Source organism: Leptodactylus fuscus, chromosome 1 (assembly GCF_031893055.1).
Source record: "Leptodactylus fuscus isolate aLepFus1 chromosome 1, aLepFus1.hap2, whole genome shotgun sequence".
Classification (NCBI taxonomy): domain Eukaryota; kingdom Metazoa; phylum Chordata; class Amphibia; order Anura; family Leptodactylidae; genus Leptodactylus; species Leptodactylus fuscus.
Window position 1 is genome coordinate 292,924,533 of NC_134265.1, and position 26,944 is coordinate 292,951,476.

Below are 26,944 nucleotides of genomic sequence, written 5' to 3' on the forward strand. Positions count from 1 at the left end.
TTGGGAGTTGGGAGGTCTCCATATACATATGCCCTCAATAAGCTCTATTGTGGTAATGAATTTCCTATACTCCACAATTTATATAGTAAAGTATGGCAAACATGGATTTTGTCCATAAATGATCATTTTGCTCGCTGTGTTTCTATTCCTATATAGCAGTAAGTTGGTTCAGTTCATTACTTATAATGCATTAATAACAGACTCCAAAAAACATTCATACTTCTGACAGCTTAAGAGGCCCACGTAATTCTTTTTTGACAAGTTGCTTCTGTCAAATGTTATAAATTGTAACAAAGCTCCTCAACATGTTTTGCTGAATGTGTAGAAGAATATTTAGCTTATTATCATCTGCTTAGCAGCTTGCATATATGTTCTTTTTATATTTTAATTTCCATAGATATTTCCATCTTTGGTATGACATATGCAAAGCTTTCTGTCTTTTTACTTCTGTCAAGCTTATTCTAGCATTAGACAAATTATTGTTTTGTTGCTTTGCCAAAGTAGATGGAACATATTGGCCAAAATTTTATATTTTTTGGTAAACAGAAGTAATTTATGTATTTCATTATATTTAAGAGTTTGCCCACTTTCAGCCTTGCAGCGCTGGGGTCCTGGTGTTCAAATCCCGCCAAGGGCAAAAACCATCTGCAAGGAGTTTGTATGTTCTCCCCGTGTTTGCATGGATTTCCATCCCATATTCCAAAAAAGACATACTGATAGGGAAAAAATGTACATTGTGAGCTCTATGTGGGGCTCACAATCTACATAAAAAAAAAGAGTTTGCCCACTTTCACAATACACATTTTGATCCTTAAAGGGGTTACCCAGCTTCCAAATATTATCTGCAAATACATTCACAGCATTACTAAATACTCGCTGTTCCTTTGGGCAGCCTTTACTTGGCTTTATTTTACTTGGTGTTAAAGAGGACCTTTCTGTTAAAGAGGACCTATGGCTTAATACACCTCTAGAAAGACGACAGTGTGCTGAATTCAGTGCACTATCCGCTTTCATGTTCTGTGCCCCTGCTGAAGAGCTATTGGTGCCGGTACCGTAGCTCTTCATTGTCAGAAGGGCGTTTCTGACAGTCAGTCAGGAACGCCCTTCCCCATAGTAGTGTCTATAGCACTGTACTGTGAGAGTGATGAAGAACGCCTCCCTCCCCTCCTGATAGTACTCGTCCATAGATGAGTACTGGGGGGGGGGGGGGCGTTCCTCACCACTCAGCGTCATCGCGGGGCGGTAAGGAACGTCCCCTCACACAGTACAGTGCAATAGACACTGTGAGGAAGGGCGTTCCTGACTGACTGTCAGAAACCCCCTTTTGACAGTGAAGAGGTATGGTACCGGCACCAATAGCTCTTCACTGGGGGCACAGAACAGGAAAGCCGATAGTGCGCTGAATTCACTGCATTGCCGGCTTTCTATCGGTGTATTAAACCGCATGTGCCCCAGATGGTGAAAAGTCCTCTTTAATCTGTGGACAAACTACATTTCCCATGATTCATCTGCCTGCGCTCGCTCTCTGTGTACCCCTTCGTTCTCCACTCTTCCATACAATGAAATCACAGGTAATAAATCTCTGCCACATGCAAGGTCACATGCTGCTGTGATGTTTCATAACAGTGATACAAAGAGCAGCAAGTAAAATAAAGGCAAGCAAAGGCCTCATAAGGGAACAGGGAGTATTTAGCACTGCTGTGATTGCATTTGCAAATAATTTTTGGAAGCTGGATAACCCCTTTAAATCTGATTTGAAGCGATGTAGGATTGCCAGCAAGCAGCCTTCTACCCACTGTTCTCAGCAGAGGAACCAAAAAGCTCCCACTCATATTAGTAAACCGTGTCGGACTGGATCACCACAGAACCAGCAGATCCTTCGGTGGCCCTAGGTTCTAACGCAATAATGTACAAACACCAAATTTTGAAGGATACTATAGTTTAACATTTATGGATCATTGGAAGGTGGATCAACAGAATCATCTCATCTGGTGGGCTCAAAGAAATTAAAACTCTATACCGATCCATGATTCGTATTGTGACAAGTCTACACACTAAGCAAACCGTAATAATGATTTGCCACTTATTACATAGTTACATAGTAGATGAGGTTGGATGAAGACATCAGTACTTCAAGTCCAACTTATAACCCTACAATCCCTACAGTGTTGATCCAGAGGATAATGATTATCTACAGATTCTGTTTCTCCCTTCTTGTCCATTATTCCAGCTGGGAACATTATAGAATTAAATAAAAAATGAAGAGAAAGGAATAGAGAGTATAAGTTTACAATTATTCTCCAGTCAATCCAGACAAACGTCTGATCCTGAAACAGATGCTGATATATACACTCAAAAAGTCTTAGATCAGCATAATGTTCAAAGATGAATATTTGGAATCTTAGGCTAGTAAGTCCAGTGAAAGGAACTATCTGCTCTCCCCAAGGAGACTTTGGTATGAGAAGCTAATAAGATACAGATTGAAAAGCAAAGGGTGTGAGATGCATGTCTCCCTTCTGTCTGTGGTCATATCTACAAAGTGACTACTGCCAAAAAAGAGATTCTTAGCAGGTGTTGAGGTTTTTATATATGTAAGCAAACAACTTAATGAATCACTATCTAAGGCATTACCATATCTTGCCATATTCAGTTTATGATACTCTTAGGGAACTCATGCTGGAGCCAGAACCAAAGTGATTGGACAAAGCATCAGGAAAATTGGGTTTGTCGACTTTTTAAACCCCTAATGGCTTATTTTTATAATGGGTGGCGTTCTACAGTTCAGGTTTTAATTTAACATTATCCAATGTACTTTCAAAAGTATTAGAACATATGTTTATGGAGGATATCATACTAGGACAGTGGAAATGTTTTCATTAAAACTTTGTTTCCTTAATTGTAAGTTCACTCCGCTCCGGATTAGGCCCAATGAATGGGCCTAGACCAGAGGAGGGAGTGTCTTCAGGCTGAATCGCGAGGCGAAATGGCCTGAAGAATTAGCACCTCACTTCTTTTTCCAGGAGCTCCTGAGCGGCTCCTATTCATTTCAATGGGAGCCGTCTTTTTGGTCAAGATTATGAGGCGAATACGGCCTCAAAATCCTGACCAAAAAACTCTGTGTGAACTTACCCTGAAACTACATAAATATACCGTATATACTCGAGTATAAGCCGACCCGAATATGAGCCGAGGCCCCTAATTTTACCACAAAAAACTGGGAAAACTTATTGACTCGAGAATAAGCTGAGGGGGGGTAATGCAGCAGCTACTGGAAAATTAAAAAAATTTAAATGGTCAGAGTTTTTGGGTGCAGTAGGTGCTGGGAAAGGGGAGGGGGTGTTTTTGTTGTCTGTCTGCCCCTTCCCTGAGCTTGAGGACTGTTTTTTCTTCCCCCACTTGGAATTCAGCCTGGCTGAATATACGGTATCTGCAGTGCTCCTATTAACCCCTTCCCGACGGAACAGGAGCACTGCAGATACCCTATATTCAGTAGACTGGGCACTTTCAGACACAGGGATACCTAATGTGTATGTGTTTTACAGTAATTTTCTACTTTTATATGTATTCTAGAGAAAGGGGTGATTTTGAACTTTTCTTTTTCTTTTTTTTTTGCGCTATTTTATGGGAGATTCTATACATTAATATTGTGGCTGGTCATAGAACCCCCCTCCTAAAAATAAATAAATAAATATATATATATATATATATATATATATATATATATATATTTTTTTTTTTTATTTTTTTTTGCTGACTCCAGTATAAGCCGAGGGGGGCTTTTTCAGCACAAAAACTGGGCTGAAAAATTCGGCTTATACTCAGGTATATACGGTAGTATGTTTTCGTTCAATTCTTAAATTTGCCATGGATTTGGCATCCTTTCATAGTTTGCATTGAATATTAAAGCTAAAGCTCCAGACCCTTCATTAGCTGTTTGCCAAATGCTGGTTTGTCTGATGGCTAGTCCTCCTTCCTTTACATCGAACCTAAAGTGAGTATGGACTCTCCCGAACGAAATACAAATGCAGATGTGAATAAGGGTTAGACTGTGGTGGTCTAAGTTGTCCATAAAGTATAATGCTATTATTTACTCCTGCCTAGTTTTAATATGGAAGAAATGAATCTGTTCTATTTGAATATCAATGTGACCTTGGTTTGGCAAAAATTTTACAAAGCTGACTAAAAATTTTGACACTGTAATTCAAGTACAGTCACTTATAGGTGTTAGTAAGTAGATAAAATCAACTTAGCAAGAAGTTTTAAAGCAGTAATTATAAGACTGATTACAATGCGAAAATGCAGCCTATAGCATTTTAAGGAATCTATTATTGACAGAACTATTGACTGAGTGTTGGTGAGCATTCTTAAGGCTGTGGTGCAATAAATCATCATCGTGATTTTAATTTAAGAGTGTTGTAGTAAGGCTTTAAAATCAATTGTACTCTGTTAATGCATGGGGCGTCTATTACCTCCCAGTAAATACATGATTGAGTACGCAGCCAAAACAGGAATTAGTGCAAGTGGTTTGGACAAGAATTTATTAACCTTTGTTTTCTCTCTCGCTCTGGGATTTTTCCATCAGAATTTTTCTACTGTTTACATAATTAAAGACTTTTGTAAATTATAGACAAAGTAAAATTGTATGTTAGCATGAGGTTTTGCCCTTAAGGGTTCTATAATGGCGTCGCTGCCTAGATCAGGGTCTGTACAGGCACCTGAACAAAGCATTATATGGTGATTTTCTACATTATTTCCCCCCTATCTCATGTCTGAAGGTGGAAAAATAATATTGACCAGATTGATATAATATAAGCAAGTTTTATTTTAAGGTTATATTCACAATTGCATCACAATTCTGTTTATACTAGAAGCTACCATGCTGTGCTAGATCAGTCATACAACAGATACCACCACTGTTCATGTTGACATAATGGAGCCCAATAGGTACCATGTCTTCGGCATTTTGTGTGTAAATCAACCAACCAGGTCTTGAAGCCTGTTCATTGCTTAGCACTTGCTTACAGTGGAGAAGGAAACTTGAGGAGCTCCTTTGCCATTTGCCCCTTTGGTTTTAATCTGGCTTTAGCAATGCTGCCTCAGATTACACAAAGAAATTACAGAGGACACAATTATTATTAGTGGTATGGTCATCTACATAGGGAAACCTTATCCAGCTTGTTTTTATTGATGACCTATGCAACATCTTGGCAAGCACTGTGACCTCTTCTGTATTTACATTGCATTGTCTGTTTCATAGTGGCCATGCGATGTAATTAAAGCCTTGTCTTAGTCACTTCTATGGGGGTGAAGCTGTAATTCTTTAGCACAACAGCCATAAAATTGACAGTGTGCAATGTATACAGTGTAGAGGTCATCATGTTTGTAGATGAATCGTGGCTCATGAAACGGCTGACCAGTGGGGGCCCCACATACCTCTTATTGATGACCTATCCTAAAGGATTGATCCACAATAAAAATGAGCTAGAAAACCGCTTTAATAGAGTGAGATAAGTCGATAAAGCTGTGTACATATGACCGACTTTATTTGTTTTTTTCAGCCTCCAGTAGAATTGATGTAACGAATCTCCACAAGTTCACTCATACATGTCCATAATTTCTATTGATTTGATAGCTTTTCTTATGGAAATGAGAGAAGGGTCTTTATTGGAATGACCTTTGAACATGTCTCAATGACATGGCATAGAGTAGTAAAGGCAAAAATAACCTTTAGGTTCAATTTATATCTACCTGCTACTTACTCCAAATGTAGTGTGGAGAAGGTAGCTCGGTAGAAGCAGTGGTGCGGACCCAACCAGTAAGAGACAGGGACACAAATCTTGCAGCAAAAACTGGTTTATTAACACCCCCCCCCAAAAAAAAACCAAAAAAAAAAAAAACCTGCAAAATAAATTAAACATTTACATGATGCACAGGATAAGCAAAATAAATTACAGCCTTAACTTCAGGCATAAAAGGCAAAATAAAACCTGCTTGTCTGAGCGCTAACTAAAGAGAAAATACTAACTGTACTTGTGGCTTACTACCAACCACACTAAACAACCAAAACGGCACTGTACCATAACACCAGGCTCTCAGTGTCAGGACAGACCCAGCCACTTCCTCTCCTTCCAGGATCTGCCCTGAAGTGCAGGCTCTGCAGCCTTTTATGGCCCAGTAACGTTCCTACAACCCACACCCGGGGCTGCGGCTTATTCAAGATCCACCCTGGACCACACATATGGCAGGAATCTGGGGGAGATATACTGTGATTCCAGCACTCTGCCTGTCACCTTCTCACAGTAGCTAGAAAAAAAAACATTAATGGCCAAATTCTTTGTTATATTTATGTACATATTTATAAAGTAAAGTAAATTTCTTCCAGCACTATTGATGATACTAGAAGAAATTTATTAATCCATCTGGTACGGATGGGTGTCAATTTGAAGAATTTTTGCTGCATGGCTACATTTCTTGTTCTGCATAGAGATGAGCGGGTAGTATTCGATCGAGTAGGTATTCGATTGAATACTACGGTATTCGAAATACTCATACTCGATCAAGTACCACTCGCTATTCGAATGGAAAAGTTCGATGCAGAACCAGCATTGATTGGCCGAATGCTATACAGTCGGCCAATCAACGCTGGTTCTTCTCCTTCCTATAGAAGTCTTCTCCGTGCAGCTTCTCCGCAGCGTCTTCCGGCTCTGAATTCACTCTGCCAGGCATCGGGCCTGGGCAGAGCCGACTGTGCATGCCCGCTTGTAGTGCGGACATGCGCAGTCAGCTTTGCCCAGGCCTGATGCCTAGCAGAGTGAATTCAGAGCCGGAAGACGCCGCGGGGACGCTGCAAGGAGAAGACTTCTCGGAGGATCCAGCCCTACCCTCACTCATGGACTTGGTAAGTATAATTTGATCGAATGTTGCCTACCCCTGAAACGAGCATTTTCCCCCCATAGAGTATAATAGGGTTCAATATTCGATTCGAGTAGTCGAATATTGAGGGGCTACTCGAAACGAATATCGAATATCAAACATTTTACTGTTGGCTCATTTCTAGTTCTGCACCTTTAGGAGAAAGTGGGTGGAAAACAGGATAGGCTGGTGTGGGGGAGATCCCAAACTGACATATTTATTATAAGGTTATGTTCACATCTGTGCCAGATTCTCTGGTGCAGTGTCCCCAAAAAATTAGCGGAAGAAAATGTTTTGTATGGAGTACATTTTTCCTCTACCCGTTTCAGTTTTAGCAGTACACCTCTCTGTTATTCGGATCCCCCGATGGACCCAAACAACAGAGAGTTGGAGATAGTGTGTACCTGGCACCAGTAAGGCCAGAAAAGTGGTATGAGTTACATAAGAAATCTACTTCAGAATTTATTTATTTTTTAAAAAGTGGCTTTTCCGCAAAAAGTGGCCTCAGTTTAAGTCTGTTTTAGATGTTGTCAATCACTTTTCGTTTGTGTTGTGTAACCATAGATATGTAGATATGTTTGGTCTTGAACAGACATGTTAATATCAGTTACTGTCATACTACCTCATTGTGTTTAGATATGGACCTTTGCCTATTTGTTTTTGCTTTTGAAAATTGTTATCAAAATTCACTATTTCCTCTTTCAGAGGTCCTTTTGAAAATCTAATGAATATGATTGTTATAGCCAATTCCGTCACTTTCTTTGGCACCTATTAGGAGCTGCAGGGATAGAGGTCACACATAGGCCTTATAGCCTGAGTGGTCCCAAGGGCCCTCAAGCATATAAGAAGACAGTTGTATTAAAATGGCATTTGGTAGGTTGGAGTCCAGTTGCACATTTTGCATTGGGTCCATGAGCTTCAATGTATCTGTATCTGTTGTTAAATGTTCTCCATTGTTTTTTACATCATATATTTGATGGAAATATTGTTATTTTTTTTATTTACTACTCCTATGGGAGACAATAAATATGTTAACGCATGTATGCCATACAAGTGTAATGCAATTTTATACTCTTTTATCTTCAAAGATGTTCTTTGTGAACTCTTAATTAATTTTTCAACCATGTGAACATTGTCTAAGAATCCCAAGAATGTCTGTCACATATTTACAAATGGATGTGTCTGTACATACGATACGACTGTGGCAGTTTATGGTGATCAGTCTAAAGTTATAAGCTCAAGAATAGCTTCTGGAATGTGGTCCTGTGATTTCTGACTTTTATATCATTATTTTTTTCTGTAGAAGTCTTTTGGGGAGACATTGCCTTAGATGAAGAAGACTTAAAAATCTTTAAAATAGACAGAACCATTGACCTCACACAGCATTCAAATGAACATATGGGACACACCACAGGTAAGAGAACTTATGGATTTTGACATATCATTTACAAAAACAGACCTGTTCCTTTATTGCTTTATCCATGGTTTGATGGTTCCTATATACTGAGAAGCAGTATGTAGGATTTTGGGTTGTTCATTAGGAAATTGAGAGTTTAGCTTCAAGTTGATTTATCTGGCACCTTGAAAGTTCATTGATGGAAGAGTGGCAGACCTTGTTAAGTGCTGAGTATGGAGTATATGCCTTACAGTATGTCAGTATACAGTCATTTGCTAAACGAAAGGTAATTGCTATAAAATTGAAACTCACATAGCTTAAAAATAATAGTAATTTTTTTTGTCCATATTTAACAAGTATTCATATTATGATTATAGTCCCTAATAAATATTTATTCAGGTATTGGTTAAAATATTTTCCAGACTGACTCTGCTCCATTGTGCTAGGACTAGTGACTTCTCTAGTCTTTTTTCCCTTTTATCGGAAGCTTTCAGAGGACTGATCCTTCTCAGTAATTGACCTGATTAATGGTCCGTTCCCACAAAGCAGCAATCACATGCAGACGAAATACCGCCCACTAGTGGCTACCAGTGATGACATGACTAGACCGGTAATTTGCTGCTACTTTAGAACCCAGCCTGAAAGATCTGCCGATAATCCGACAGTCGAGAAAATGATTGTTTGTCATATGATTGTACCTTCTAAATTTTCCACCCTAAATCCACCTCTCCTCCTGTTTTTCATCAGCCTCTCCCCTCTGAAAAACCTTTTACTTTTGCTCAGTGAATAGAGTTTAAACTGTTACACTGACATACAAAGCCATCCACAACGTGTCCCCTCCATAAATCTCTGAACTAATCTCCCGCTACCTGCCCACACGTAACCTCTGATTTTCTCAAGGCCTTCTGCTCTGCTCTTCACACATCTGCCTCCAAGACTTCTCCTGTGCATCCCCCATACTATGGGACTCGCTAACACGACACATAAGACTGTTCCCCAGAATCACAAGCTTCAAGAAGACCTTGAAGACTATTTTTTTCAGGCAGGCCTACAGCCACCACACCACCATCTAGAAAGTCTCTTCCCTCACCTTCTGTCTCTATCCCTCTTCCCTCATAGACTGTAAGCCCTTGCGGGCAGGGCCCTCTACCCCACAGCGCCAGTCAGTCACTGTTATTATTGTACTTGTTTTGTGTAAACCCTCAAATGTACAGAGCCATGGAATTAATGTTCCTCTAAAATAAAGTATCACCGATAATATATAGAAGACAATTGGGTGGAGAGCTCACAATAGTGATTGTTCTTTACATAATTTACATACTTCATTACATCGGCCTGTATAAAAATCTGATGTAAACAAGCGTTAATAGATGAATTATATTACCATTCGGTAATGCTTGTCAGCCCCACATCATAGCCATATAAATAAAGCCTAACTTTGGTGATGAATCCTGATTTATCATCTGACTTTCTGTGAAAAGCCATGCGGGAAAACCATGATGCGTTGCTGCAGGATGCAGTTCCTTTTTGCTGCGGCCTGCTATGTGGCCTGCTGAGGTCTGTTCCCCCCCGAAAGGAATACGAAATGCAATTGCAAACGCTGTGCAGCAAAAGCACACATACACCATAGACTATAGCGGAGTCCGTGTGCTTTCTGCCCGCACGAATCATGTAGACAGGAAAGTACGGTAGATTATGAACTACTTTCCTCTCTGCATGTTCTGTGCGGAGATCTGGGGACAAGCACACGAACCCCATTATAGTTTATGGGGATCTGTGCGCTTTTACTGCACACCGCTTGCAATTGCGTTTGGTATTCCGTTCTGGGAGGGTCCCCATGTGGACGCCCCCGGATGGAATACCAACACAGATGTAAATCAACCCTTAGCCTGAATCTGAACTAAAATCTGTGTCAAATGCCATTTGTGTGAATGGACCCTCAGCGGTATTGAAATTTCATACAAAAGCATAGGAAAGTTGAGATGCCAATTGCAAATTGATTTTAATCCATGTTAAAAATTAACCCATATCCTTTCAGTACTAAACATTTCTGATTTTGCCGTTTTATTGACCATAATTCATATTTAAAAGTAGAACAAATAGATAGCCTTGCTAGTATTGGACAGATATTAACATGATTTGTAGGATTTCTTATGAATTTGTAATTTGTTAACAAAAATAACACATCTGAAATATTATTTTCGCATGTATGTAAAGTAAACACCTACCAGGCATACTACACATTCCCAAATATGCCAGCTATTTTGTACTGCTAACAGACTGAGTAATGTGAATTATGTTCGTCATCCCACATTTTTCTTCCTCCATGCCCTGGCTGGGAAGTATAGGAATTGTAAGCAGAAACAAAACAAAATAATCCAGATACTGATACGTAGATGGTATGCTTCAAATTCTGAATTTTTCTAATTTATTGAGTTTAAACACCAATTCATCCTAATCTTGGTCAAACAAAAAAATCCTTTCATTTGTATGACATAATCCATAGTGTATGGACAAGTCAATGCTCAGTGATGTAGTGGGATATTTAAATAGATTTTCTATACAATTTACAACTGAAAAGTTTTTTTTATACATGCTGAATTAATATGACATGGACATAATTCATTACATTACGTTATTAGTGACACCCATTGAGGAGTGTGTTAGATCACATTTAACCTTTTAGAACTAGAACAATTTATTATGGCATACACAGGTATCAAGATTCAGCGTGTGCCAAGAAAACATTCCATCAAACACCATTACATGATATATCTGCCAGATTCTGACCCTCCCAACAGCATAGTGGAACAGAAATCTGGATTTATCTAACCAGACCAGAAGCAGTTTTTCTCATGCTCAGTGATCCATTTCTGAACTCTTTTACCCACTTAAGGCCCCACGGGACAATCCGCAGCAAAAAAGTGCTGCCGGAAAAATCACAGCGGCAGTGCATCCTAGTTCATCCCGTACCGCTTTAGACAGAAATTTTGCAGAGTTTTCTGCTTTAGATTTTCTGTTACAATTATACCTATTAGGAAACCGCCAGCGTTTCCATACTTATAATTGCCAAGCTGCGATTTCCAAAACCGCGCTGGTTTTGGAAATCACGACGTGTCTGCAACACAGTTTTTACTACAAAGTGGGGATGGGATTCACTAGGATCAAATACACTTTGCCCTGACTGTAAAATGCCACGATTTTTCCGATCAGGGCAAATTGCAGTGTTTACGTCCCTTGGGGCCACGACCTAAATCTTACCTTTTTGTTTCCCATAGGCTAAAGTTCCATGTAGCGAGCCGAACCCCCCCCCCCCAAAAAAAAACCAAACAGATGTACAAAAGACCAAGGAGGAAACGCATTGTGGGTTTTACTGCAGCGTTTTTCACACTTATACCTTAGTTATAATCGCCATACTACGATTTACAAAAATGGAAATGTTTTTGAAAATGCAGCTTTTTTTGCAGCAGATTTTTTTTTTTGCAATGTGTTGATGGGTAATGTAAAACGAGGCATTTTCAAAAAAGTGGAGCCCTGACCTTAGACCGTAATGTCACTCAAACTGGTTGTGTATAGTTACAGCTCCTCTGTGCTGTATCCATGTATGCAGATGCTATAGTTGGAGCACTATCATTGTATTTGGCTGCTGCTTACTTGACTGTGCGTCGCCTGTTCATCAGAACAATACTTGACCTCCAACGCTAATCCTTTTGTTGATGAGTTGTCCACTTCCACCAGATACCTTTTCATTGTATGTTTTCGCTCAATCACAGCATTCTCTGTATATTCTTGACATGTTGTACAAGAAAGCCAAAACTTTATGCTACTGTTTTCAAAGAACATATGCATATGCGTAATACTTCTCGTTTCTCAATCTTTCTCAATATTCTTGCATTTTCCTTTTCAGATGAACATGCCAATTTTTTTTTTAACCATTACATAAACATTAAAAAGGAATTTTCAATTTGTATATTTTTATTTTTTTCGGAAATTCCTCTTTTCCTGCTATTTCACATGGAGATTGTTTTGCATTTCTGAACAGGGTAGCTAATGTTTCTGAATTTATTGTGGAGAAGGCATTTTGATGTTAAAAGATTTTTGTAGTATTTGAGGTATGCATGTTTAAGAAGAGTCATAAACAGCGTTTTTATGTTTACGGGCTCCATAAACCATTTGCTGGATTGTGATACACCCTAAAGAATGGCGTTTATTAGCTTTTGTATATTCTGTTATACAGATCAAAAATAAGAAGGTAGAAAGAAGATTCAGCTTAATTTTAATGCATACATTAAAAAAATCTAAAAACATAATGAACCTAATGCAGTTAGATTTTTTTTTTTTGCTACATTTGTAAGTTTCCTTGTAGCAGCCTGTCAGACTTCTGATAACTACTTTCCTTCAGTCATCACCTACTCAATAAACTCTTTTCTGTCTCTCGCTTATGGACTTACAATATCCCACATTAGCGGTGCGAGCAGGAAAGCAGCTGTGGTCCATGTGTGATATATACAGTAAATGATACAATTTAAGGTAACAGAGTCATTGCATCCTCATTCTTCTTTGCATATCCATAAAAAGATGATTATCTCTGCATTGCTTCATTGGTTCAGTATGTTTCTACTCCTATTACAGACTCCTACATGGTACAATTATTGGTTTGGGCGATATGTTTGACCTGACACTTCCTTTATGATTTTGATGAAAATGTGCTGGACAGCAGCAGGGTGGCTCAGGGGTTAGCATTGCAGCCTTGCAGCGCTGGAGTCTTGGGGTGAATCCTGCCAAATACAATAGGAGTTTGTATGTTTTCCTCATGTTTGCGTGGGTTTCCTCTCACCATCCAACGAGATACTGATAGGTGGGGAAAAAAAAAGAAAGTGCGCTTGCTCAATGGCAACAAGCCCATTGGCGCATGTTCTGCACCAGACTGATTATACTTGCCGATATAGAGCATATGCAGGAGGAATTAGCGATAAAGCGATTCTTCCCTTGGCATATAGTTTCATTGTGTGCAGACAGCACAGTCTTGTTTGTTGCTGGCGATCGATGAGTTTTCATCCTGGAGAAATCAAGTGATTCTTCAAGTTATCAGCGGTGCTACCAGATAGACAGATTATTGGGAACTCGGTTGTCACTCCTGATAATCACCTGTAAGTTTGCTGGGTCTAATAGAGCCCTTAGATATAACTACTGAGCTCATAGATCTACTACATAAAGGTAAGATGGTGGTGGCAAATGCTATTTAAAATATATGCAGTGGGACCACTTAAATTGCCCCAGAGAGCCCACCGCATAATGTTAGTTACTGTATTCTTGCCCTTTAGGCTGTGGATGATAGAGAATGCTACAATGATGTGTTTTTTCTTATACCCTGTAACTATGTAATATGTTATGATTCCCAAAAAAGAGCAGTTATAGAAATGAAAAATGGTTGTATATCCCAAGATCAGTAGTAGCTCATGACCGTATATCAAAACCCTCAAATAGAGGCAGCATTACAATAGAAGTGAAGAAAAGTGCTTCTTAAAGGGGCTGTATAATTGGGAAAAGTCATTTTTAACTAAGCGCATACTTGCATAGCCTTTAGAAATGCTATTCCACACCTAGCTTTTGTATGTAAATTGCCTCAGTAGTTTTTGAATGAGCCCGTTTTTATTCATATGCTAATTAGCTTACAGGACCAGAGCACAGGAGTAAGTCTTGTGACTGAGTACCCCTACTCCACTACGCCATATAACAGCAAGTACCCATGTATTTGCTGCCCGTTTTATCTTTTTTCCATATTTTCTTTCACCTCTCCTTTATTTTGCCCTCTACACAGCCATGATACTATTCTATTGTTTACTTTTCTGAAAGACAAACCACGCAATCTCTTTGTTTCATTGCTATTTGTCACAAAATTCTGAAAAAAATTGCGTATACAAATATGTATTAATGGAGCCGCATAGTCATAAATAAATGATTGAAACTTACTGTGCATGCACTTTATAATGTTGGATATATGTATTTGTACATTTTTGTATTGTCTCGGGCAGCACTGACACCTTTACCTGCATTAAGGAACACTTAATGATATGTATTTATCTCAGTAGATGGACCCATTATTAAGTGTGTAATGGTACCTGCTTTATCTACGGTAATACACACTTACGTAACAATTACAACTTTGTCATTTTTTTCTGCCAGAACTAATTATATCTTTCGCTAGTTAGGAAGAAAACCTGCAGACTCCTCATTGATCTCCAGGTATAATTGCTGTCATGAAGGTCAATAATGTATAAGCCTTCTAAATTTTTAAAGGCTATAAGAAAAAGTAAATATCACATATTATTCTGGAACTACAGCATAGGTTTACCCATGGCACGTAAAAGTCTCATAGGAAAGCCTGAACGAGTACTCGGTGTATACATTAGAGATTTCATTTCAGCACTTCCCATATGTATTTTATATCTGCTGACAGAGAGGTGGCTAAGAATCCCGAGCTTCTGCCATGTTCTATGACCAGAACAGAATGCAGGCTACCACCAGTGACAGCCCATATTCCACAAGAACAATGTGGACAATGTGGAGGACCTGATTTTTCATTTCTTTCATGCACTATTAGGGTCCATTCATACTGAATTTTTTTGCGAGGATTTTGGCGCTGAATCCATGTCAGAATCCACGTGCAAAAAACGCCTCCCCATAGAGTTCTATGGGTTCTGCTAGCTTTTTTTTTTCCGCTAGCGAATTTTTTCCACTAGCAGAAAAAAAAGCTTCCTCCAGGAGGATATCGCCTGCAAAAACCAACGCAGTCAATAGGAGGCAGAAAATCCACATGGAATTGGCAAAAACCATGTGGAAAAACCGCTAGCAGATTTTTCAAGGTCCATACACTGTGCTGGAGGAAAAAAAACATTTCAGCCTAGTTCACAAGGGGCAAGGGCGGCATATTTTGGTCCTGATTTTGATGCGGGAAGCCGCATCAGAATAGGGCCAAAATACGCCTGCTGCGACTTCAGACTGCCGCGGCACTCTGGTCCGGCGGAGGCCCAAATGAATGGGCCTAGACCGGAGTGTGCTGCTGCGAGGTGGACGCCGCGGCTGAATCAGTCGCGGAATTCGCCTGAAGAAAGGGCAGCTCGCTTGTAGAGTGCTAGCGGTCTACATAGACGGCTATTGTGAGGGGGCAGATTATGACGTGTATTTACCGCCAAAATCTGCCCCCTCTTGCCCCATGTGAACGGGGCCTTCCTAATTCCTGAAGCTGATGTTTTCCTCGCCAAAAAACTGTGTGACTAGACCCTTAGGCCAGCGACACATGGGATTTTTATTGTCCTGAAAATGTGACTCATATATCGTGCAGTCTGGGAAGTAAGGTTCATTCATGGATCATATTTTTGAGGCTTTGAAAGCCTTATGTAAATTTAAGGCTAAAGCCCACAGCGTTTTTTGCTGCACATTTTACTGTGGATTTTTGAGCCAAAGTTAGCAGTGGATGTAACAGAAGGGAATCGTCTAAGAGCTTCCTTTATATTTTTAATTCCTTTTCAAGCTTCTCCTGATTTGGGCTCAAAAAACGACAGCAAAACCTGCAACAAATAGTGCTGCGTTTCTGCACCGTGGGGACTTAGCCAGTTTTGCAGGACAAGAAAATCATGTCCATTTCTTTTCCAGCACTTATGCCAGGTCAACTCCATTAAAGTCAATAAAACTGAACTATATTAAAGTCAATGAAACTGGCACAATATTTTATGAAGACATTCGCATGAACCTCCTTTTGCGGTTGAATATTTAGCTCTCTGGTCTTTTGTTTCCTTCCAAGTACCATCAGTGATGTCTGACAGTCTTTCTTTCCTTCTTTTTATTAAGATGGGGAAAATCCTGTGTTCAGCACACAGTGCATCTATCTCATTTTTTATGTCCTTTTAGTTTCCTTCCTTAGAACATGTAGTTCAGTATTTGGATTGCTCAAAGCAAATCTGGCATAAATATGAAGATCCCCAAATAGGAGAAAGGGGGATGTACAATGATAATCTCTTTGCTTTCTGCACTACAAATGTAACCTCGGATGACTTACATGCTCTTACTACGAAGAATGCGGTGGATTTTTTTTCCGTCAGACAAGAAACATGCCTGTGAAAATTAATATTTTGTAGTCATTAGAAATTCCCAGAAGACTGCACACATATTTTCCCAAAATTAACAGGGTTGTACGCTGTTATTCCATTGAATTATCTCTATTAGATTGATTGACAGGCGAGACATGAATTCAAAGGTCTCGCATTTCAGTGCTGAAAAACTGTGCGGAGCAGTCACTGGCCTTAAATATTTGCAGAGAAAACGGCACCCATAAAAGGTCTAAATATGTTTAAGGAATTATACTTGTGAGGGCGAAAAATGTGTGACTTCATTTATAAAATAATGCTATCTTTATATGCTTTTTCATAATGGAGTCAATGTTAGATACAGAAATGTGCTTAAGAGCCAATTTGATAGAGTTGAGCTCTGTCCAAGCTACAGTCATATCTACATCTCCATTGCTTCCATGAAATAAATATTTATCTAGTTCTGCATATCTGTAAGTAGATAACATTTCTTATAGCTTTTTACGTCCCGATCTAGAATCTCATTGTCACAATTCTCAGACATGGAGCTGTCACTTCTGCTCCTCTTGTTTTATCTTCAGATTTTTCTCCTTCCTTCGACTTTCTATTAGCATTATTCTATAATAGATGTAAGTTTCCTTAGACTGTTATTTGTGACATGTTTTCTGGTATCTCTCTTAGTACATGCTATTCTTTTAGTCTGATAATTCCAGCAGTATAGATAGGTTATGTTATCAGAAATGTCAGGTAAATGTCAGGAATCCCCAAAGGGCAAAAGAATGAGGTTAAAGGTGGTAATACACATTAGATTTATGTCAGCCAAACCTGATGATTTTGGCAGAACTGTCTCACCAGCTAATGTGAATTGGGTGTTGGATTTTAACCTTTTGTTCTCAGTGAGATAATCTGCTGCCAGACACCTCTCCCTATTCAGAACACCTACAGAAGTATACATACATATATACACATGTCGACAGACGAGAAGTGCAGATATCATAGTGGGAAATACCGAAAACGGGGATGTTCCATATTGCTTTTTTTAGTCCCACCTAAAATCCGCTTTGTGATAGTCCATTTAAGTTTAGTTTTGTTCAGTGATCGATTCTTTGGATCAGAGTATTTGTACTGTAGCATAGGTATGGAGAATAAGAGAATCTCAATGATCACAGACTATTAGGCCTGGTTCAGATGGGGTTCTTTGGTCAGGATTTTGACGTGGAATCCGTGTCAAAATCCTGGTAAAAAAAAAAACGCCTACCATCGAAATAAATGGCAGCTGGTCATCTCCTTATTCTGTGAGCAGTTTGTTCCCGCTCGCAGAAAAAAGAAGCGACATCCCCTTTCTTCAGGTGGATCCTGTGGCTGATTTAGCCATGGAGGTCCGCCTCGCGACACCTCCCTCCCAACTAGGCCCATTTATTTGGGCCTAATCAGGAGTGGAATGCAGTAACTGGATTCCGGTGCACTGGACCGGAATCTCAAGCAGTCTCCACGTCAAACTTCGTACCAAAAAAACCTGTACCCGGCCTTATTTTACTGCTAAAATGAGAACAGTCATTTTGCATTCTCCATGTCTACAGTACAGTACAAATGAATTGACTCATCTTTTGTAATGGTTATAATCGCCCAATGGGAAATCACAAACAACTAATTTTAGATGGTGCTGAAAATGGCTTACATATAGATCCAGGTTAACTCTTTTGATTCTTGGTATTTCCCCATTTCATTTTTGAGCAGTCACATCTCATTTTGAAGACCTTTGAACCGTATTGTATTATGAGTTCCAGTCCATTAATCTTGGAAAAGTAATTGGACCGCGGTGGCTGGAAAATATTATTGCAGTATCTGGATATTTTGCACAGCCCATTTTTATTAGGCTTGTGGAGTAAACAGTATCTGTGTTTTCCTTCATTAGCGTTTTCGGCCGTATCTGAGAAGCTCTGTGCTATTGATTCTAACACCAGGCAGGAGCGCCTCTGAGATCCTATTACAAACCACCTCAACCTTATAGCTCTGCTGTTCTAGTGTGATTAAAGGATGTGGTTTTTCAGATCCATTTCAAACCCAATAAAGATGAAAAAAAATGTTTATACACTGCATTTTTGGGTGTCCTTTTTTTAGATAACATAATAGCTTCTTGTTGGGAAAAATTCATTACCAGAAGATAAAAACAGTCAGCAGTATGCAATCTAGATGAAAGCAAAGCGTCTGGCTGCCAATCAATATGGCACAAAAGATGTGAAGGTCATAAGGAGTAGAGACTTCAGATAATTTCATGATGTCATTGTCTTGACTTGTTTGGGGGAAAAAAAGCTAAAGTTCTTTTCTTAGCCTTTGGAAATCCAATTAAATTACTTGATGTAAGCGAGCTATCCTTATAAGTCTAGTGTATAGCTTGTGTAGTTTGGCAATACTGTTGATAATCAATAACCTTATAGAACAATACTAACATTGTATTTTTTTTTTGGTTTTCAAGGTGGCCTTGAAGAGCATGATCTATCAAAAAAAAGAGGAGCACTCTATCAGCTTATAGACAGGATAAGAAGATTTGGCTCTGGTATTCCAACTATTTATATAAGCCTTTTAAAGCAGCATGATAGTCATTTTAAAGCCACATTAATAGTGCCATACAAACTCATTGTTCTAAGCAATTGACACATGACAATGGACATAATGGACCTTCCATTCACTTCCATAGGTTATGAGCGTACAAATGCAACTGGTGAAAAAGCAGATCTCAAACCCTCAGGGAAAAGCGAGAAGAGGAGAATTCCCAGAGCCGCTACATCACGTACAGAAAGGATATGGCCTGGGGGAGTTATTCCCTATGTTATTGGAGGCAACTTCACTGGTAAGATGCATTCTTCTGTTAATACTAAAGGATTGCCATTACAGTCTTCGCATTGTGGGAAAAAGATTTACCCAGCATTTTTTCTGATATAGCGAACTTTTAGGCTTAGGCCCCATGTAGCGAGCCCCAGCCAAAAAGCGTTGCAGAAAAGATCACAGCTTTGTTTTTGAAATGTGGGGCCCTGGCTTTAAAGGGAAACTGTCCTCAGAATTTGCCTCTATAAACTACTTTAAACCACCGCTGGTGACCTGAAAAGATTGTTCTAAAGTTATATCTATTGGTCAACTAGAAAAGCTCATCCTTTGCCCATGGGCCATTTTTTAGCTCTATGTTAATTAACATGGCCAAAGACAGGCTTAACCACTTACTAACCACCCACTGACTTACTCGGATATGTCTGGGTGGTCAGTAGTTAACTGTGCAAGGACGTACCTATATGTCCTTGTATACAAGACTGTGCAGGTGTTAGAGCAGGGACCTGGCTATTGTTAGCTGCGCATTACAGAGAGAGGACAAGGATGGTATACATATACACAGCAGTGACACAGCCTCCTTCCAGCCCAGCAGTCATGTGATCTTCTGAGGGTCGGGAGCTGCAAGATCTTCTGCGTCAGCTGGGGATCCAGATCAGCTCTGCATGGTATACTAGGAGGCTGTATTCCTCATGTAACTGGAGATAATGTATAAGCCCAAGTTACATGGGAAATGGGGAATAAAAACGTAATGTTATTATGTCCCCTAAAGGTCTATTAAGACAAAAAAATATAAATAAGATAAAAAAAGAACACCACTACTGCGCTCACATAACCGGTTATAACCCCGCTCTGGGCAAAACAAAACTATGTGTCACCTGCAGAAAAAATCTGTATAATGGAGAGTGAAAACTAAATAAAATTTAGTAATTTATGGTATAAAAATGCTGAAATAAAATGTGACAATCAAATTTTCGTCTACTTTTTTTTATTTCACATTTATCTAGACCCCAGATGATCCTTAAACGATCCTTAAATGATCCTTTTTAATACACATTTTTCTTATTAAATATCATCCACCTATTTGACATCTTTTTAAGCAAATTACTAAACTCGTGCTAAGGTCCTTTTATATAAACTGATTTACGTATCTGCAGTGGTTGGGACATCCGTTTCTTTTTTTTTCTCCTTAATCTTTATTCCTGTTTGCGTTTGCTTTGGGTAATGCATTGATTGTAGACATAGAATACAACACATGCCTGTGTGTGGCCAAGATGAAGGTTAAGAGGAAATCTATTCTGGTATCATTAATCCCAAACAGAATTCAGCCTCTCTAAGTACGTGGTGAACATTAAACTACGTAGTAATCCACACTGGAGATCAGAGTGCTCTGACATAACTCTTCACAGTACATTGTCAATATAATGTAAGAAACGTGTGTATATTTATACACATGTATACATATCTGTAGTAACTGCGTTTATGCAGATGTAATACAATTATGCCATTTGGGAGCTTTATTTATAGAAGAAAAATTTTACACAAAGTCTGTGCAAGCCACAACCTTCACTACCCTGGCCACATCTCCAAATACAATCCCAAACAATACAGCGTTCCTGAATTATACCCAAATGATCGTACCAATAATGTGATCGGTCAAGGATTTTATTTTCAGTTGTAGTTGGTGTACATTACATATGTACGGCATTATCGACCACACTCTGCAGATTTTTTTAACCACATTGTTTTTTAGAATATCTCCTGCCAGTCTAGTTAATATATTGATGGTCCAGGAACAATTGATCAGCGCGTCCTGTTTGATTATAATATATATATATATATATATATATATATATATATATATATATATATATATATATATATATATATACCCAGTTTCATACATGTCTCAGCCCTATATAAACTAAACTCCTTTCTTCTCTTCCCACACTGTTCTCTTCAGTAAATAATCAGACAACCTGCAACTACTTAAATGTAGCAAATTTATTCCTGTGCCAACTACAATATTCTTCCAAATATGTAAAACAATGATATTATATTTGGTATTTCTACAATGTGACGTATACTGTGCCTTGCTAATATGCCCAACCATCTATTAGGACATATGTAAAATAGCTACATGTAATTTAAAATTGCTGTTTATTATTCCCTTTTGCATTTCCTCTAGGAAGTCAGAGAGCCATGTTCAAGCAGGCCATGAGACACTGGGAAAAGCACACTTGTGTAACCTTCATAGAGCGCTCTGATGAGGAAAGCTACATTGTGTTTACATATAGGCCTTGTGGGTAAGGAATGAGGACATTATAAATAATCTGTGTCTTTTTGCATTTATCCTGATTAATTTGTTGTCATTATCTCAAACATATCAGTGAAAGCTATAGAGGAAGTCTGTCAGGAAATTCGGTATTAAATGAAGAACAGTACCTTGTAGAGCAAATTCTACACTTTCCAAAGATGCCTTTCTTGTTCTGCACTGCAGCTCCATTTTCATGAAAATCTGTGTTTTAGTCTTATGCAAATGAAATAAAACTGGCTTTAGAGGCGTGTTGCTCTTCAGCCAAGGCTCCACTCTTCACTCTAGATCAGTGGTCCCCAACCTTTTTTCCACCAGGGACCAGTTTTAGCAAGACAATTTTTCTATGGCCCAGTGGGGGCGGGAAGGGGTGTGGATGGGGGCAGGGAAGGGGTGTGGTTGAGGGCGGGGTTAAGCATGGGGGTGTAGATTACTGATGACGGACACTGCAGGTTATAAAGATGGCTACTGATGACGGACACTGCAGGTTATGAAGATGGCTACTGATGACAGACACTGTTATGAAGATGGATAGTGATGGCAGATATCACTCCTAATGCTGCTATTAACGTCACTACAGCCTCACTACAGCTACATTACACATCACAGGGACAAGTGACATGTAATGTAGTTGCCCAAAGTTTGGTGGGCGAGTGCGGGGTGGAGCCAAGACCCGCTGCATGTCCTGCATAGTACTAGAATCCTGGACATACAGCGGGTCCCGGCTCAACCCCGCACTTTGCTCACCTTATCCCATTGAGCAACAACTAAGCGTCAGTGTTGTGGCTCCACAGCAGCTGCTGACTCCTCGTCGCTGGTACGCGGACCGGTGCAACATGCCCCGCAGCCCGGTACTGGTCCGCGGACCAGTGGTTGGGGACCCCTGCTCTAGATAACCAACCATAACTACAAACAAATTGTGACAGTGGAAGATGCCACTGAAGCAATGGGGGTGAAGCTAGATAGCAGTTATCTAGAGCAGAACATTAAGCCCCAGCAAGAGAAGAAATGACCCTAAAGCTTTTTCAGCTTGTATGCATAAGACAAAAATCCTGGTTTTAATGAAATTGGAGCATCAAGAAATTCAACTTTACAAAGTGTAGAAGCTGCCCTACAAGGTTCTGTTATTAGTTTGCTATTAATTTTCCTGCTGACAGACTGCCATTCACTTGAATGGAAGCTAAGCTACAGTATTCTGGTCTGGCCACTACCCAATGAACAGAGATGTCTGCTTCCTGGTGGGTGCAACATACTAGACCCGCATTGATTTGACATTGACAACCTGTCCTTAGAATAGGTCATCAATATTTTTAGCCCAGAAAAATCCTTTTAACAATGTGCTATTCATATAAGCAAATATGCACCCGAGGAAAGAACCACAATCATTGTTAATGTGACAAAGCCTGACCGCCTTTCTTAAAACCTTCAACATAATATCAGGACATGTCTGATGTTTATTCAGTGGGGATCTTGGTCCTGAGACCCTCAACAATGGCTAAAACAAAGGGGTATAAATACTCTGTCTAGTGCTGTGCTCCTTGAGATGTGTTCAGCCCTTCTAGACAAACTAGGGTTAGATGAAGATAGACTCAAACTTCTGTGAGCCTCTACTATGGTAACCCTGTGTACCTGAAGAGAGATGATCTTAGGTAAAGAGTCAAAGGGGCATAATGGTCATCTGAGCACTACTGCGGCCTCATTTTAGCGACTGCTGGGGGTCTCAGCATCCAGACCCCCACTGATCAAAACCTATGTCTCTTTACACTATTAAAAAGTAAGGAAAACTCTGCAGAGTCATTGTTGGAGACTGCATGTTGTAAAGAGTTCACACCATAGCTAAGGTTTCTGAATACTTCTTCCCAGGTCATGTTGTTTTATAGTCGTAAGACTGTATTTCGTCATCTAGCAGATGTGGCGTGTACTGTATGTATTGAGGGTAGTTTATCTAAATAGAATAAATACATATAATCACTAACTCATGTATGTGTGATTGAGTCAAGCCAGGAACTTGGTATTTCCCAGGGAAGAAGCTTGTTTGTTTCTCCTCTATTAGAGCCACCTTAAGCATGGTCTGTTAGAGCTCATATTTTATAATAATATTAATGTGATATATTGAATAAAGGCGAAAAGGTTAGGAATGTAGATTAAGAATTCTTAAGCATGTAGAAAGTAATGTTCAGATTTTTGTTTTAGAGAATGGCATGATAAACACTAAGCACTTATACAACCCCGTCCATAAAAAGTGGAAGTCCATATGATTGTTATCAGTAAATTCCAGTAGTGTTATTCTACACGTTGTAATACCTCTGTAGGAGCTTCAGCAGTAAATCTCAAGCCAGTCAAAAAGAGATAAGATCTTGATTTGAACATGTACTAACCCGTCTTCTTGTAAATACTTGGCCATGTGGTTGCTTGAGATGAGGGTTTTAAATTGGGAGAGGTGGCTATATTATTATTCAATGGCCAAAACCCCCCATCACAATAGGGTTTTGCGTTTAGGAATAGCAGTTTGTAGTTTCCGCTGTGGTCCATCTGACATATTGCCATCAAAGCTGACCATACACATTAAGTGTGTATCGACCAAACCCACCGATTTTCTACAGGTTTGGCCAACCATGGGCCTAATGGCTCTTTTCTGCTGATAGATGTCAGACAAGATAAGGATTGCTCCGTTGGAGTTCAACAGCCCAATTCTTCAGTTTTTTTGGAATGAGAATCTGACCGTGTCTTTGTTCTCTTCAGTACACATGCACTGCTCATCCTAGCAAAGTTTGAAAGTGTATGGGGGAAGTCGAGTGAGATTGCAGGTGTAAAAATTAGTATGTACAGTAGTATTTAATATAGGGCTATGTTGTAAATCAGTACTATAGATTTTGAAACAACCTCTTTGAGATGACACATAAAATTGCATTGAAAAATTGTCCTTTCAAAGGATGGTTCTCTTACTCTAGAAAAAAGGACTAGTATACACAGAACATGAGGGAACTGAAAAACTGTCCTATTTGATCAGGTATAGATAAAAGGGTGGTCTTCTTCAATAGGTGGTCTTTTGGAAAGGTGTCATAAAATCAGTAAAATTCTAGGAGTAGGGCTCCCTACCAAATTTGAATATCATTTTTCAAGCGGAATGGGGGACGGAATCCCTGAATGGTCACACAGCACAAACCTTAGTATGTACAAGGAACGAAGGTTAGTAGATTGTCAGGGTCATGGGTACCGATGACCCATTCCTGTGTATGAGGCTGTGTCAAACTGCCCAAGTTAATCTCTAAGAGGGTCAGCAACAACATAATGGAATCAAACTGAATATTTATAAGAACTTTTCTTTACTCCAAGACAAGCTTTTGTAAGTATCCTGTTTGTTCCCTGTTTGCTTATGCCACAGTCCTATGGGAAATTGTATGGCAGTGTGGATGAGATGGAACATCCAAGTAATAAGCACTGGATGGCTATTCATCAGGTTGTTGCTGCTAACTCTGCCCACTGTTAAACACGTACAGTGGGTGATGGAGCAGAAGGTAGAAAGTAGACTGGACTGAGAAACCACATTTTATTATAATAATGTATATAGCTGGGTGCATGTGTGCTGCCAACATAGGAAAAAGAGGGAACCAGGGTTCACTATGGAAAGAAGGCAAATTGGCGGAGGCAGGGCGATGACCTTGGGACATGAGGACGTAACTTTTGCACATGTAAACTTACTTAGACAATTTTGCAGACCATGTACAACCCTACAAAATACAGCCCAGTAACACCACAACACCACTTTGTGAAGTCCATATGTCGATGAGACCTACACACTATTAGGCAGATGGTTTAAATTTTATTACCGATCAGTATATCATGACCTATTTTCTATTAACCTTATTGTCACCGGGGCAGTGAAAAAAAGGGATAAACAATTAGCTGTCACACTGAAAAATTGTATTTTTAGTAAAACATCAATAGACAGTGCAGTGTTCTCAGGATTGTGTTGCTATGATACCATGGAAATCTGTTAGTGTAACAGATGTGACATGTAATAAATGATTCAAGTGTTTGGTCTATTAATAAACTTAACTCCTTTTCTATCATGGAGAAAGAACTTGGTAATTGAGCGAAAATCTGTTGCGACTACCATTGGGTGTTAAGGTTTTGTTCTTGACTATATTTCACAGGTGCTGTTCGTATGTGGGTCGAAGAGGAAATGGTCCTCAAGCAATATCCATAGGAAAAAACTGTGATAAGTTTGGAATTGTGGTTCATGAGTTGGGTCACGTGATAGGCTTTTGGCATGAGCACACTCGACCAGACCGAGATGATCACGTGACTATTATCAGGGAAAATATTCAACCAGGTAATTTTTTGGTGTCCATTACAAATGCTATATTAATCTGTTACTAATATTCTGAACTGTGGCTTAACTAAAGTTCACATATAGATATAAGCATGTATAGTTGATACGCACCTTGCTTATTAAATGGCAGGATTAGGTTATACATGTTACATGTCAATTTTATATCCTAGGCCAGGAATACAACTTTCTGAAAATGGAACCCGGAGAGGTGAACTCACAAGGAGAGCCATATGATTTTGAGAGCATCATGCATTATGCAAGGAACACCTTCTCAAGGTTGGAAACTCAGGTTATAATTTTTGACTTTTAATTCCATATTCTATAGTTATATATTTTTAGAAACAACCACTTGCTTTATATTTATCAATGTGTCCGAGCAAGGTCTAAACCGCCTGTGGTGCTATTGATCTTGGACTGACTGGGTTCTTGGCATAAGGCGACAGACTTCTATATCTTGCTAGATATATCAATATATACACAAATATCAGTTCATGTCCCTCATGTTTTTAGTGAGTAATTTTTGAGTCCATTTCAGACTCTTTAACATAGGGTAATTGCATTATATGGTTCTTTTAGGCAGTACTATTCATGGTAGGAATGGAGGCATAAGCAATGTATAGGGTCTAATCCCCCTATACCATAACAGTGTCAGTCTTTAATGTGTTGTATAATGAAGTTTATCACACATAAATACTAAATTCACTTTGTATATTTTTAGTTCAAACTACAAGTCCTCAGCGAGTTCTGGCATCTGCTTTGTATTATACTATGTGTCAATGTCTGCTAAGTGCTGTAATATACTGTACGTCCACAAAGTTTATTCGGCGTACACACATCAGTAGCATACTGTGGTGAAATTGAACATAAAGTAATGTGCAAAAGGTTTAGGCAGGTGTGGAAAGATGGCTACAAAGTAAGAATTCCTTCAAAAATAGAAGTGATAATAGTTTATTTTCGTCAATTAAAAAAATTAAACAAATGAACAAATGATAAATCTAAATTAAATTAGAGTAATTGGTATGACTGCCCTTTGGAGGAGGAGTCCTGGATGTGATGATATAAAGCCTTGATCTCAA

General features: G+C 39.2%; 1 protein-coding gene across 2 annotated transcripts in view; it reads left to right on the forward strand.

Moving 5' to 3' along the window:
- The window catches only part of LOC142183083 (tolloid-like protein 1), a 94,665-nt gene that overhangs the window by 33,101 nt on the left and 34,620 nt on the right, over positions 1–26,944 (forward strand). For both annotated transcript variants that reach the window (XM_075258001.1, XM_075257994.1), the window contains exons 3-8: positions 8,216–8,326; positions 18,872–18,952; positions 19,094–19,246; positions 21,407–21,524; positions 25,690–25,868; positions 26,039–26,144. In XM_075258001.1, the coding sequence (XP_075114102.1) occupies positions 8,216–8,326; positions 18,872–18,952; positions 19,094–19,246; positions 21,407–21,524; positions 25,690–25,868; positions 26,039–26,144 (748 nt within the window). The remainder of the gene's footprint in view (positions 1–8,215; positions 8,327–18,871; positions 18,953–19,093; positions 19,247–21,406; positions 21,525–25,689; positions 25,869–26,038; positions 26,145–26,944) is intronic.